Genomic DNA, 15,456 nt, shown 5'->3' on the forward strand with positions numbered 1-15,456 from the left:
GAAAGTCACATTTTAGAGAAGAAAAAAAATCACCCACTGACTTTCAAAGCTACTACATAGTAACGACTTTCTACTTCGAGGACCTTGATAGAAATGTAGTGGAGTGAAAAGTACAATTTTGTCTTTTCAAATGTAGTGAAGTTAAAGTCATAAGTTCCCAGAAAAAATAATAATATTTATTATATAATATATAATAAAAAATAATACTTAAGTACAAGACTCAAGTAAATGTACTTAGTTACTGTCCGCCACTGGATGCAAGTTCAACTTCTGGGTGCAGACTTCATGTGGTTTTGGTGATGTGTAAACTAGAATTAGACAACAGTCAACACACTGATAAATGGACGAGAGATCAGTTTAAAGTATAAAAGAATAGAAAAGTTTTACACTGACTGTAAAAGTCTGTGCTGTTGCAATAATTTAACTGTTATTCATTCACAGTATATTTCCAATGTAAAGTCAGCCTGCATTTCTTACCACTTTTGTGGCAGGTGTGGCAAAATGAGGGGATACATGCATTACTGCATATGATACAGGCATGTTTATGACTTTGTGTGTAACTGTGCATGACACATACTGGTACCTGTCCACACAAGGCAGAGGCTGAGCTGCTTCCTTCATCTAGTGATGCACTGTAAAGAAAAACAGAAACACGCTGACATGAACCTTCAAAACATACAATTGGGGCCTACAGGTGACTGCAGGTGGGCATGTGTGTGCACGCTCAAGTGTATAAGGCCCAATGTGTTGTCAGGTTGTTAATCTCACTGTGCAGGATGAAAGTGACGCGAGGCTCTATGCCATTTCTTTCACTGTGCACAGTGAATGTGTTCAAGTGCACATGTATGAAGACCTACAGTTGACAGATCGTAATTCCAGTGGGCTAATGGTCTACATTAACCTTAACGGGTTTTCTGTGGCAGAAATTTTTTTTGCCAGTGAGAGGCATGTCTGGAGCTGTAACACTAAGGGCGAGATTGCGTTCCGCAAACAATGGTAGGCATGTCACAGATGCAATGTGCCTTGCAGTATCTGTCAATTTCAACACTTCAAAGATTGACCAAATCATATGACTTTACCAAAACTATGTACACAAAGTTCATTATCAAAAACCGTTCCCAAAATCAAACTCACAGACTATTCGAGACTTCAGTGTCGCATGAATCCTTCAGAAATCCGTATATACGGATTTGCTGCTCAAGACACATTTCTTATTATTGGTGTGAGAAAAGATACAAGGCAATGAGGGATTCAAAAGCAACGATGTATTGAGTGGTACAGTAAGATGGTAATGAATAACCCCTTGCAGACCAAGGGCAAAAGACATATTTACTTTAAATAAACTTCTCATCTTTTCCTCTTTCTGATCTTGTTTAATTTCTTGGCATTTCAGTTAGCAATTATGTGAATTTTCTGTATTTGAGGAAATAAAGAAATTGCTGGCTAAAATGATTCTGGTTTGCACTGGTGAGACGTGTTTTTCTTGATTAGCTTACTGAGTCAACGGTCAAATTCTAGACTGAAGGTGACATGAGTTCACAATGAGAATGCGCTAGAAAATTATTAGTTGCACCAGAACTGCAAAATGTACTATTAGTTTTGTAGAAACAGTAGCATGAGCAACTAATGCCCTGGTGCACTGGTTCAGTCATAGTGTGTATCTCTAAAGGCCATGACACACCGAGCTGACAGCCGTCTGCCAGTGCTGGGCTATCATTGAGCATCTGTCAGCTCAGTTTTTGCAGTGTATTCGACATCATCAGAAATATTCGGACCCTGTCTGTGGTTTCTTGGCCGATTAAGCATTGAGCATTTGGTGTGAAAATATCTGAGACTTTAAGTTATTCCAAGGATCACATCTGAATTGATTGTAGTTACAAGATGACAGAAAAATACATACACAATAATGCCACAAGTTTGGGGGAAAAAAGGTATTTCCAGGTGTATACAGTATATACCTGTCTCTACCTGTTCACCTGTCAAAGTATAAACATTCTCCACCCTGTCATCTCCTCCCAGTCTTTTTATTTGATCAAAAACGGGTGTTTCCACAACCAACAAAGATATCTCAGAGATTAAACTCCTGAGCATTCTTCACCCTACAAATGCTCACTGTTTAAAACAAAGGTGCAAATGCTTTAATGCAAAGTTTGTTTTTATGAATACTGAATGGTCTGTACTAACACTTTAAAATGAATAGCATTCATTAGCACAATATAAAAAAAATGCTGTAAAAAGTTAATTTTAGTTTAAGTAACCTAATGCATTACCTAACGTTAACAAATTCCATGTTATTGTAAAGTGTTTTAATATGCAGCATGTTGACATCAGTTTAACTAACAGTATGTTTTTTTACAGCATTTATCTTCTATCTAATGCTCCTTTCTACCTAATTTCTTAATTTTTTAAACATTAAAGTTTAGTTAATGCATTATAAACTAACATTAAGTAGCAGTGAAAAAATAGCATTTATAAATATCTATAAATGTTGTTTACTGTTAGTTTATGATACCCAGGGGTGCTGCTAGGGTTTCTGGGCCTCGTTGCTCTTGTATGCACGCTACACGACAGATCGATGTCAGGGGGTCACACATTACACAACTTTTCAATAGGAAGAATTGTGACAACTCTGCCTTGTCCATAAACTACATTTCACAACCAAACACTCGCAAGAATTGATATGGGGAATAAAGTAAGACCATGAGAGAATGGATTTATTCCTGTCAAAAACGGTAGCCCGTGAAAAGCTTGCAATCCAAGTTGTCGGTACACTGATTTGCAGTGAAAAAAAAAAAAACAAGAGTATGAAGGAGCTGGTTGCTTGCTGTTGTTCTGTTGCATGTCTACTATGACTCCTCTACCTGAACTTTCCTTTGCCGTGTAGATCTCATTTCCAGTCAAAACACATTTCACATGGTAAGACTGTGAATTGTCGACAAATATCTCACGGGCATCAGCAAGACATCGGTACTTCTCTCAGATCGCGGCTTCGATAACACACACTACGCGATTGTCACACACTTGAATAAGCATGTGACTCAGATTTCAGGAATTTGTTGGCGATTTCCACAAAACTGTTGACGAGTGAAAATCAGGGCTAAAATCATGCACTGTGTGCCCGCCATTTGTTGAAATCATGTTTCTTGTGGTTGGTTCCCTGTAGGCCCCTTCTAATGTCTAACATCAGTGAAAGCTTATTGTAAAGTTTTAAAAATATATGAAGTGTTAACGGCATTTAACATGCATTAACCAATTATCTGTTAGGAAATACATAACATAATGTTGTTGGTTATTATTAATTAAAGTAGACTATTATAACAAATAAGAATGTCCATGGAGGTGTTTGTGTGTGCATCATAATACCTTCTAACAGTCTGAGATGGGGTTCTTTGTTTGGTGCTACTCCCTGAGTGGCTGAGGAACCTGAAAGATCGGAAAATCCATTATCCATTGACATGCATCAGCGGTACACTCTTAAAAATAAAGGTGCTTCACGAAGCCATAGAAGAACCTTTTTGTCTAAATGGTTCCATAAAGAACCTTTAACATCTGAAGAACCTTTCAGTTTCACAAAAGGTTCTCTGTGGTGAAAGAAGGTTCTTCAGATTACAAAAAGGTAAGAAAGAGATGGTTCTTTAAAGAACCTTTGACTGAATGGTTCTTTGTGGAACCAAAAATGGTTCTTCTATGGCATCACTTGAAGAACCTTTTGAAGCACCTTTATTTTTAAGAGTGTACATGCAAAAAAAATCTTAAATCGGTGCATGGAAAAAACCTGAAACCATATTCACAGGTGACAAAAACAGATTTTTGGGAATGCACCTCAGTCTGAAATGTCAGATTGAATTTTTAAATATGAAACATTATAGAGCTTGCACAATGACTATGCGTACAGTCAGTGCTAAACATGGGATTTGAAAAACAAACTGGATTTGTGTGCAGCAATTTGCTACGTGTACCCAATGAACTGTAAAGCAACCTGGCTTAGGATTCAAAACAAATTTTCAAAACGTATATAGTTTTTTACATGTGAACTGAACCAAAACACATTCAAAAGAAAGGTGTCCATTTGCACATCTACAATTTTGGCCAAAAGGACATGCGTAAATATTTCAAACTACTTTCCCGCATCATTTTGAAAACTGATATAAAATTGCAACACGCTTGAACACTTGACTTCTTGACATCATTAAACCTAGACATGCACATACTTGCTAATACACAACACGCACATAAACGCACATGACCAGATGTACTGGATGTGTGCTATACACCCTCTTCTAATGACACATATCCATCATTTGAGACAAACACACATAAAATCACACGCATCTCTCCTTCTACCTGTGAGCTCTCCCCGCGGCTCTTCTACGGTGTATTAGACTCTCTGCCCTACAAATTAGGGATCGCCTCCTGAGAGTCAAATGCCATGTGTGCACCAATCAGATCCCGGGATTAGGTGGAGATGCAGAAAGTGATGGAGAAGGAGATGAAAGGAGAAAGAGGAGGAGGAATATGGTGATTCATTTGTTAGTAAGCAGAGAGGGTCTGATCCCATTACTTCAAAACAACTGACAGCCATCCTCTCAATTCAGTAGCAGCAGACTGCATGGATGTGCATATCGAAAAGGAACGGACAAAACTTGCATTCATTCGTGAATCTCTCATAGATGTAAATTAAAATGAAAGAGATCAGAGGTGAAGGCCCAAGTGAAAGAAAGACTCAGAAAAAGTGAGTGCAGAGGAGAGGAGAGGAGCAGTGTATATAAAAGATATATTTATATTATATACTGTAGGTCTGTCAATTTACTGTGCTAATACAACTGAAATAATTTTGATGATAAAATTTAAAGCATACAAACTTACAATACTAGCTACCGGGCCTTGAAGGAAAATGGGGCTTAAAATTAAAACGCGGTCATCATTTACTCAACCTCATGTCATTTCAAACCCATAAGACCATGGTTAATCTTCAAGTTTAGGTTTCATGGACTTCCAGTAGAGGGACAGAAACTCACAGCATGGCCATACCCACCACTGAGGTTGCTTGAACTAACTGAGCTTTGATGCTCATACAAACTGCTCATATTTGCCTATGTTTATGTACTGTTTGAGACATTCCTGTAATTTAAATCCAAAATGATGCACAGGGGTGAAATATAATTTTACTAAATTTCTCATTAATGTCTTAGTTAAAAACCTGTTCCTGTTCCTTCTCTCGTGGATTTCACCTGATTCTTAAGTTTCTTATGAATCTGCTCGACAAATAATTTATGCTACTTGCCCAGTTGAAGTGGTTTTAAAGCTACAGTTATTGTATGCAATGTTTGGGCCTTCAGACATTCTAAAATGCTTATCTGTGGATTATGGAAATCAAGCTTAATTTTGGGACCTCTGTATTTCTGTCAGGACCACTATCGTCAAAGATGATTGACAATTAGCATACAGTTTGGATTGGCAGTATGGTTCTGTTCTGGGCAAGAACTCCCTGCGCATCCATGCAGCCTAGCATGGATGAGAGCAGGGAGAGCAGCAATACCCCGCCCCCCCAGGGTAAACAGAACAGAACCAACATAAATGTATTGCAGATATCGTTGAAGTTCAATAATTTTATGTACACATTTTAGAATTAGTCTGATTCAAAGGACAATCAGAAGGCTGAATCCTGACTGACAGTGGAGGAGCTGGGGATGGAGGAGGGTAATTAGCTACTGAGTAGGGCTGCACGATATATCGAAATTATCGAATTATCGCAAATGTTAATATCGCAATATGCATATCGCAACGCGTGCGATATCTGCATCATTTTAATAATAGGCTACTTAAATCAAAACGTTGCAAAAGGTCAAAGTTTTAGTTCGACGCATATACAGTAGCAGAGAATTGCTTGACGTTAAAAAGAGTTATTAAGTGCAATAAATTGCAGAAAACAACTCTTTGCCGTCTCGTCTTGCTGTCTGACTCACACCTGAAGCGCACGCACAAGCCGCATCTCGCACAGCGTCTCTTCAGCTCTGCCGCACACGTGCAAAACGCGCACACAGAGAGACGCGTTTCAGACCGAGTTGATTCGTCTTTCGCATCTCCTCATGTTTGAACAGACACATACACACAGAATTATGTCAATAGTACCCGGTATGTTCACATTGATGTTAAAATGACATTTTCTGATTTGTGACCATTACTTTTTATTTAATGCTAAAACACTGCTGTTCACTTTCAGAAGTTATAGCGATTCTTTCTTTTCCAAGAAAGAATGTGAAACAAATTGGTTATATAATTTTCATTTTTAAATATTTTAAAATAGAATTTAAATTGATTTTACACACTTATCGTATCGCATATCGAATATCGCATTTTTTAACAAGGTATCGCATATCGCATTTTTTCTTCAATATCGCACAGCCCTACTATTGAGCAATGCGAAAACTGCTGATAATACTGAGGGACCTTATATATGAATGCTTAAATAGGTGTCGTATTCCTATAGGTAGATGGGGATCAACTGAGAGTCAGCTGATGCGAGCTTGACTAACGTGACCTGCCAGAACTAACGCTACGCTTGATTTCAGTATTTATGAAGCCCTGCATACAAGCCCGACTCACAGGTTTCATTAAAAATATCTTAATTTGTGTTTTGTAGTCTTACGGGTTTGGAATGACATGAGAGTGAGTAAATGATTTGAGAATTTTTACTTTCGGGTGCCCCAAATTTCACTTCAAGCTTTTGTAAAGCCCTGAATGTTTTTTTTACCTTCTCTCTCTTAAGTTTTTATGTCAGGTAATATTTTGTCATAAGTAAAACCATTCAGAGCTACAATTGGAATGCACAAAATCGTCTGTAAACTAGTGTATTATATAAAGCATATAACATTCCATGTAATTAATGTGGAGTGACTCAAATATCGAATCCAGAACAGCCACATTATATAAACATTATATTTTTCTTACACGTACTGTAGTCAATTCATTCACATTAATTGTTGACATTTTTAATCGATTGACAGCCCTAATATTACAAAGTAGGCAGGGAGTCTGATGGAGATACTGTGTGCATGTTTGATGGGCTCTGAATGTTGCATGACCATGTGCGATTTATCTTGAAAGATCACCTGTTCTGTTGCTCTTGTTGTAGCAGCTGTACTGCGATCTTCCTCAGATCCAACACTTCCTTTAAGTCATCCTCGTCTTCTTCAGCTAACTGCTCTTTCTCTGAGCTGAAGTTGACAAGAGAGGGAGACAAAAATGAAAGAGACAAAGGGATGTTGTTGCTGAATTCTGAAACACAACTTAGTCAAATTCTTATATTGTGTTATTTGCAAAATTGAGATGCGATTATAACATTTAAGTCATCAGTAAAGAGTCCATGTGATGTTAAAGGAATTCATAAAAGAACTGATCGTTTAGAAATATCATAACAGAAGGAATGTGGCTATAAATGCATGCATTGTTTAATTTATTTATGGTGGACCAATATCAGATTTACTAATTTCTTGCAGTCTTGTAGTGGCTGCCTTCATATTTTTTTAGCATGATACAGGACCTTAATGAAGCCTCTGAGCAGATATGTAGCGGAGCTGTAAACATTGGTATAAGACAAACACTCGAGTAAGTTTTCTGAGTCATTGGATGGTGCAATCCTCTATTCACCATCAATCTACAATCTATTCAATAGCTGCTCCAATTCATTCCAAAGGTGTTTGACTGGGTTCACATCTGTGCTTTGTGCAGGACAGTAAACCATTTTGTACTGTATAGTGATTCTGGAACAGGAGAGGACCCTCCCAAAACTGCTGCAAAAAAGCTGAAGGCACAAGTCCTTGTATGACAAGATTTGTTTTCACTGCAATTACTTGAATAGCCAAACATGGTAATTAGAATGGGGGAGTTATCCCTTCTCCATGTGTTATTTAGCATGGCTTTGGCAGCAGAGCATGTTTGGTCATAATTACTGGAATATAATGTCACCCAGCCATCTGTACACCACTGGTCGCCATGATTTTGCCAAGTAAGACATGTTCCTGGATCAACATCTTTTGTTGATCCTGGAACAACATTACTGTCCAAAAATACAGACTTAACTCAATCCCTACCCCTAATCCTAATCTTATCCATAATTTATTCCTAAAATCAGAGGGAAATGATAGCTGATTAACAAGGGTGTAGAAGCACCTTAATCCTGATTGTAAGCCTAAAACTGACATTTCCTGAAAAGTTATCTCTCAATTCTGATTGGTTGATTGGAATGATGTTCCAGGATCAACAAGGATGTTGATCCAGGAACATGTTGTACTTGGTGAAATCACGCTCACCGTACACCACTATACCTTCACAGCCAGTGAGGCACATCAAAAGCACATCTAGTTTCAATTAACTGTGCAAATCTCAAGGTGTTCTAGCTAGAAGTTAGACTAAAGGCTGGAATACATTACACAACTTTTGCCCTGATTTTCTTCGGAATTCATAGTGAAAACTAAGTCTAATAATGTGTGATCCACAATCGTTTAGTGTATGATGCCAGTTTTTCTCTGTCTCCATTTATGTCTGCAAGTGTGTGATGCTGCCTAGTGTTTTAAAATCTGTTCAGATTTTTTAAATTGTGTAGTGTATTCCAGCCTAAACAAAGGTTTTATAAAATAAACAAAAACTGCCTAACATGATTTAAAGAATGTCTTTTTCCAATAGCAATATAGGAAATGTGTATCAAGAGCATTCTTAGCAGTGTACAATCAAAACAATGATTCAAATGCCACAAACCAAAACTTTGAACTCCAAAACAGACATAACAGAGCCCCATCCGCCTCTATGGCAACTGCTTTGAACATAATTTCAAGTGGTATTTGCTCTCGGAAAATAAATGTTGAAAGGAAATTAAAGCATTTTAGAGCAATTTTGCGATGGTGGTACCACTCTGAGATGTAAGGTCAGCAGTGATGTAAATGCTTTCAGAATTTTAGAAAATGTCTTACAAATTTTATATACTAATAAGAAAAAAAAAAGATTTGGGAGGAAGAAAAGTAAATGTATTGATTGGGAATCTGTCCTCAAAACAAAAAACAAAACAAAACAAACAAAAAAAAAAACATTGTTTGACTCCACCCCTTTCTTTTTTACCATACAAGGAATTCTTCTCATCCAGGAACCGAAGGTACTCGTACACCCACGGATACACTATTGGAACACCGAAAAATTGGAATGTATGGCTACTAACTCGGAATTTACCTAATGATTCAAGCATTTTTTTTTTTTTTTTTTTTGCATGTTTGGATACTACAGAACCTGGGAATTCTCTGGAAAAAATTATGACTCGCAACCTTAAAAGGCACAAGACGACTACGATATAAATCTCTTACGAACCTACAATCTGCGAACAAACTTTGTGGGGTTTTTTTTTTTTTACATTTAGTGTGAATTCACTGCAAAAAAGCGCTCCACCCATTATATTAGAAATCTGGGATCTTTCCATAATATTGGATGTAAATGAGATCTTCCGGCTCATCCTACAATCTGGAATAGCGACAGTGTTTTACATGCAGTGGTGTTTACATAAATCTACATTTGAATATAACACAAGAGTGGAGGAAGCCTTGTAGAACAGGACAAAAAAAAAAGTGTTTTCTGTTTGGTGCTTAATTCAATGCAAGGAAACTTTTTCCTGTTAATATGATCCTACTCATGTTAACACTTATGGAACACCAAGGTAAAGTAAATCAAAAACGTAAAGCGTGACTTATGGCAATGTAAGGACATTAGTGTATCATTTGTGGTAAAATATCAAAACAATTGTCCATATAGACAAAACACTCTATTGGCACTGGCACAGCCCTGCTACATCAAGGCTTCTTCAGTGAACTGGTGCCAAAACATGTTTTTAGAGAGGGAAGTGTGCACTGTACATCATGACATATAGATGTAGCCGCCAAAGAGTCACATACTGTATTTATCTATGTGTATTGTTGTGCAGAGTCTACTGTTGTGAAAAGCATCCCATTCTTTTGCTAACTTTTTACCCTAGTTTTTTTATTTAGACACTTTAGAAACAAAGTGTATATGATTACTGCTTACCTATGATCAAATGAATAAATATATAAGAAATGCATTTAATGCGACACATTAGACACGGTCATATAAATAAATACATACATAAATAAATAAGGGTGCTTTCACACTTGGTCTGAACCAGAGTTCGACTGCTCCCACTGCCCCCCGCTGGTTTGTGTTCACAATGTGTTTCTTTGGTTCTGGATCACGGTACGTTTGCATCATCAGAATGGCAGCTGTTTACCCCATTAGGTAATGACTGAACAGAAGACGACAGAATGAATGGATGTTTGCTCGCTTTGTTTTTGTACTTCAGATTTAGAAATTCTTTTCCAAAGCACCAACATAGAACGGCACATATAAATTCTCTATGCTGCAACACATCAGTCACACTGATCAGAAAAGTGAGTGAGTAAATGCATAAATACACACTTTGACCAATTCATGCGTCATCAATAGTGGTTCACTTCTGTGATTTCGCACGATTGCCTTCACATCAGAAGCAAACCGTACAGGGGTTTGCATGAACTGTACCCCAGACCACCCTATTTAGGCAGACTTGGGAAAGCCCCCTAAATAAATAAGCAAGCAAGCAAACAAACCTTCACTCCCTGACTCTATGTGTAACATTGCTAGTCTGGATCTAAATTAAATCTAATCTGAGTGGGTGGATGGTCTTTGGGTAAAGCATGCCAAAAGATTTTGGTTTGTTTGTGGTTTTGAAGTAAATTCACCAGAACGCAAGGGAATTTTATGGTACATAATATTGCATCACTTCTTTGGAATACTAAGATAAAAACAGCCCAGGCTCATAACACAGGTGTCACAACATCATTGCTACACTATATGTAAAAAAAAAAAAAAAAGCTGTCAATGTGCAAAGATGAAGATAGCATTCATACCACATTGACACTTGATATGATAAGAAATAAAAATGTATAAACATTTTAAATAATTACCATTGTCCATATCATACTAATGGTTCATAAATGAAAATTTAGTTATTATTAGCAACCACCATCCTCTCTTCTGCTAGAAGACACTCAAATGTAAAGCTCCATCTACACCAGTGTTTCTCAAACCTGGTCCTGAGCGCCGCCCAACACTGCACATTTTGTATATCTCCCTTATCTGACACCCATTTCAGGTCCTGGAGTTTCTTTTAATGAGCTAATGAGTTGAATCAGGTGTGTTTGATTAGGGAGACACACAAAATGTGCAGTGCTGGGGGGCGCCCAGGACCAGGGTTGAGAAACACTGATCTACACTATTAAGTCTGCTTTTTAACTTTTATTCATTTCCATCCATCTGTTGACAAATGCATGGACATATGTCTTATTAAAGGTAATACGTTACTTTAAATAATATGATGTATATGTATGTATGTGTGTATATACAGTATATATATATATATATATATATATACAGGTGTATCTCAATAAATTAGAATGTCATGGAGTATTACCTTTTTTTGTTGTTAGACTATGTTGAACTCTAACTTCACTGTAAATTCATACTTCACCTAGAATGTACTCTTTACCAATAGACATTGTTTAAGAATTTTCAGTCTATACCAGGAATGTACGTTTACAAATCAACACAAGTACATAAGTTCAGTTGTTGCAGTCACCTCAGTTCTGGTGCCCCTATTCAGAGTTATCACAGTCCCATAGTCAGTACTTTTACAGAAAAGTTTAAATAATTGTGCAATATCTATGCATAGCACATAAAATAGTGGAGGTAATAGACAAATTACACAGGGAAAACAGCTGAGCAGTGAGACAATCATATATCACAAATTTAAAAACACATTACACAAGCAGCCATGTTGACCCTCTTATCCATAAGGCCCTCCGTTTTAGAATTCAGACTGATTGCAAAGAATCAAAACTGCTATTTTAATGAAAAATTAACTTTTACTGATGTTAGCACTGAATAATGACATTTGAGACAACACAAAAACTCTGATTATAATACAATGCCTTGTCAAAGCGCATTGCATAATCAGAGACAGTTGTGGTTTGTTGGCTATGAAAGACATGGTGATGCAAGCCAAAAAAAATGTGACACACCTATTCTAAGTAATCTAAAAAAAATAATAATAACAATGAGAAAAAATGAGTCACTTGCTTTGACAAAACATGCATGTTTGTCACTTTTCATTTCCCTCCCTTACTGTGACAAACCACAAGACTGAGTGTTTTACAGGTCAAAAATGTAAGCAAAATACAGCAACCAAAATGCAAAACCACAATGATATTTAGACATTTGTGTTTGTCTAAGTGGCCATTCACAAAGAACGAATTTCTGCATTCCATTGCACTGCTTTTCCACTGTTTTTTATTTGCTAAAGAGACATGTTTTTTTGTCTTTTGACCATAGACTGTATAAAAACATGGACGTAGTGTCCGTGACGTCATCCATAGTTTTCTGAAGAGCGTTTTTGAAGCTCAAAGTGGGCGGAGAGGGCCATCGACATCTTGGCAGCGCGTCACCGTGCGTCACTCCCGGATAATCGAAAATGGGCAAAAAGGCGGGAGCTGGTTGCTGAAGCCACGCCCACCTAGCTCGACGGCAGTGTCAGCAGCGGCAATCCACCTGTCACTCAAGTGGCCACGCCCTTAATTATGCAGAACTTTAAGGCTTAATATAATTTAAACGGATGAGTTATAAAAAGAATTCACCTCACAGTTGTCATGCTATATAGACCAAAATCATTTTTTGAACCAGGCTGTAAACATGTTATTTCCTGCTCTTTTGACATGTAATTTTATAAACACAGTGCTCAAATTTGAAGTGTAACTTTAAAAAATTGCAACTCTAGACGTCCCGCTTTGTAGTTCATTCCACTGTCCTGCGTCTCACATTTGTGACCCTGGACCACAAAACCAGTCTTAAGTCGCTGGGGTATATTTGTAGCAATAGCCAAAAATACATTGTATGGGTCAAAATTATCGGTTTTTCTTTTATGTCAAAAATCATTAGGATATTAAGTAAAGATCATGTTCCATGAAGATATTTTGTAAATTTCCTACCATAAATATATCAAAACTTAATTTTTGATTAGTAATATGCATTGCTAAGGACTTCATTTTGATAACTTTAAAGGCGATTTTCTCAATATTTTGATTTTTTTGCACCTTCAGATTCCAGATATTCAAATAGTTGTATCTCGAATATTGCCCTATCATAACAAACCATACATCAATGGAAAGCTTATTTATTCAGCTTTCAGATGATGCATACATTTTGAAAAATTGACACTTAAGACTGGTTTTGTGGTCCAGGGTCACATTTTTTAAACACAAATATGCATTCTGTGTGAATGCCCCCAAATGTTTAAGAGCACTACACTACGGCTGCTACTTGTTACAGACTATGTTTGTTACACAGTGCCAATATAAAATCCATAAGCAGTTTGAAAGTTTAAATAGTTTTTATGTCTTCCTAATCCATTCATTTTGGTTATTTGTCTTTTTGCTCCTAAAGAGGCTTCATCCGTTATGACATGTTCATGTGTCACCCCAAACATTTTCCCTTTTTGTCAGCAGCTTGGATCGTTAATTATTAGCGTGCAACCACAGCATGCATAGCTATAGCATGTTAGAATTAGACATGCGCCGGTATTCGGTAATGCGATATATCACGATAATTAATAGCCTATGCACGGTATTGTTATCGTGGGCACTTCAAAATACCGAGAATAATTATTTATTACAAATTATTCAGAATTTTGAATGCATTTTAAGAATACTTTTCCTATCAACTGGTTAAAATGCACAACACTGCTGTATGCTGCGTGACAGACGCATGCGCACCCTGATGTAAACAAGCACGGATGAGAAGCACATGGCGGAGCGCGTGAGAGACGCTCTGGATGAAAGCACATTCACTCTCTGACAGCAGATGGCGCTGAACAGCAGAAATGCAGTTACCCCAGAAACGCCATAAACAAAGCAGCTGCTCTATTTTCTGTTTCTGAAAACGTGTTTAAATTATTTAAATAACCATTCAGATTTTTGTACTCAATATGGTGTTCATCACAGTGCCAAATACTTAAATATTTAGACTTGGTCTTTATAATTCTTTTGCACTTGAATCTGTGTAAAATTTTTAACTTTATACATTTTTTGTGTATTGCTTTATTGTATTTAAATGTTCAGTTATTTTTGTTATAAGAAAAAAGTTATTAAACCTGTTATACTGTATTATGACAACACTTTTTTGCAACTAAATTTCAATATCGCGATAATACCGTATACCGTGACAAAAGCATTAGCAATTAATCGCAAAATTAAAATTTGATACCGGCATATCCCTAGTTAGAATATTACTTATGCTTACACCCTACCTTTTAAATGCTTGAGGTGTTAGAAAGAAATAACAGTTTTATTAAGCAATGATTAAACGTGGCAGTAAAGACTTTTACATTGTTACAAATTATTTCTGTTTGTAATGCTGCTCTTATGAACTTTGTTCATTAAAGAATCCTGAAAAAAAAGTTTTATGGTTTTCACAAAAATATTAAGCAGCACAACTGTATTTGACATGGATAATAATATTACTTGAGCACCAAATCAGAATATTGCAAAAATTTCTGAAGGATCATGTGACGCTGAAGACTAGAATAATGGCTTCTGGAAATCACAGGAATAAATTACATTTTAAAATATCCTAAAATAACTGTTTTCTATTTTGTATTTTCATAATATTTCACAACATTACTGTTTTGCTGTATTTTTATAGAATAAATGCAGCCTTGGTGAGTATAAGGGACTTTTTCCCAACCCCAAACTTTTGAGTGGTAGTGTATGTACGAATAAAGGCAATTACTTAAAGGGTTAGTTCACCCAAAAATGAAAATTAGCTTGTGTTTTACTTACCCTCGAAGCATTCTAGGTGTATATGACTTTCTTCTTTCAGACGAATCCAGTCAGAGTTATATTAAAAATTGTCCTGGCTATTCCAAGCACGCCTCTGAGATATGCTAGTCTCGCGAGTTTGTTTAATAGGAGCAAAGGAAGTAAAGTTTCCTTACTTTAGCAAAGGAAAACCAGTCTCCTCTTGGTTTATATCGAAATCCTCTGACATTTTTCTTTGCAAATCTTCGGTTTGTACTTCTAATTCGTGACCGGCGTTTTGTTTTGTTCTCTCTCCGCATTCGTCACTAATCACGCAACGTCGACGTCTTACGTCATCCGCCGGAACTGCTTCAGTGTATGACAGTCAGCGGAAGTGAGAGAAAAGTGTTTATTACGTTTGAAATATGGATATTTTTCTTACAAAAACATGGATTTCATGGATTCGCTACAGGAGGCCTTTATTCATCCCCCGGAGACATCTGCGGCACGTTTTATTATGAATGCGCGAGCTTTATTTGACGACTTGTGGACTGTTCAACTGCAACACCCGCTG

At 36.9% G+C, this 15,456-nt stretch overlaps 1 protein-coding gene across 3 annotated transcripts in view; it reads right to left on the reverse strand.

Annotated features, from left to right (window-relative positions):
- Positions 1 to 15,456, reverse strand: part of LOC107700248 (leucine-rich repeat and calponin homology domain-containing protein 2-like) — a 66,152-nt gene that overhangs the window by 15,856 nt on the left and 34,840 nt on the right. For 2 of the 3 annotated variants that reach the window (XM_016501841.1, XM_016501839.1), the window contains exons 11-14: positions 7,113 to 7,217; positions 4,345 to 4,413; positions 3,364 to 3,423; positions 584 to 632 (exon numbers count right to left, since the gene is read on the reverse strand). In XM_016501841.1, the coding sequence (XP_016357327.1) occupies positions 584 to 632; positions 3,364 to 3,423; positions 4,345 to 4,413; positions 7,113 to 7,217 (283 nt within the window). The remainder of the gene's footprint in view (positions 1 to 583; positions 633 to 3,363; positions 3,424 to 4,344; positions 4,414 to 7,112; positions 7,218 to 15,456) is intronic. The other variant, XM_016501842.1, reaches the window with a different exon arrangement.

This window comes from Sinocyclocheilus anshuiensis, unplaced genomic scaffold (genome assembly GCF_001515605.1).
Source record: "Sinocyclocheilus anshuiensis isolate Anshui unplaced genomic scaffold, SAMN03320099.WGS_v1.1 scaffold1236, whole genome shotgun sequence".
Lineage (NCBI taxonomy): Eukaryota > Metazoa > Chordata > Actinopteri > Cypriniformes > Cyprinidae > Sinocyclocheilus > Sinocyclocheilus anshuiensis.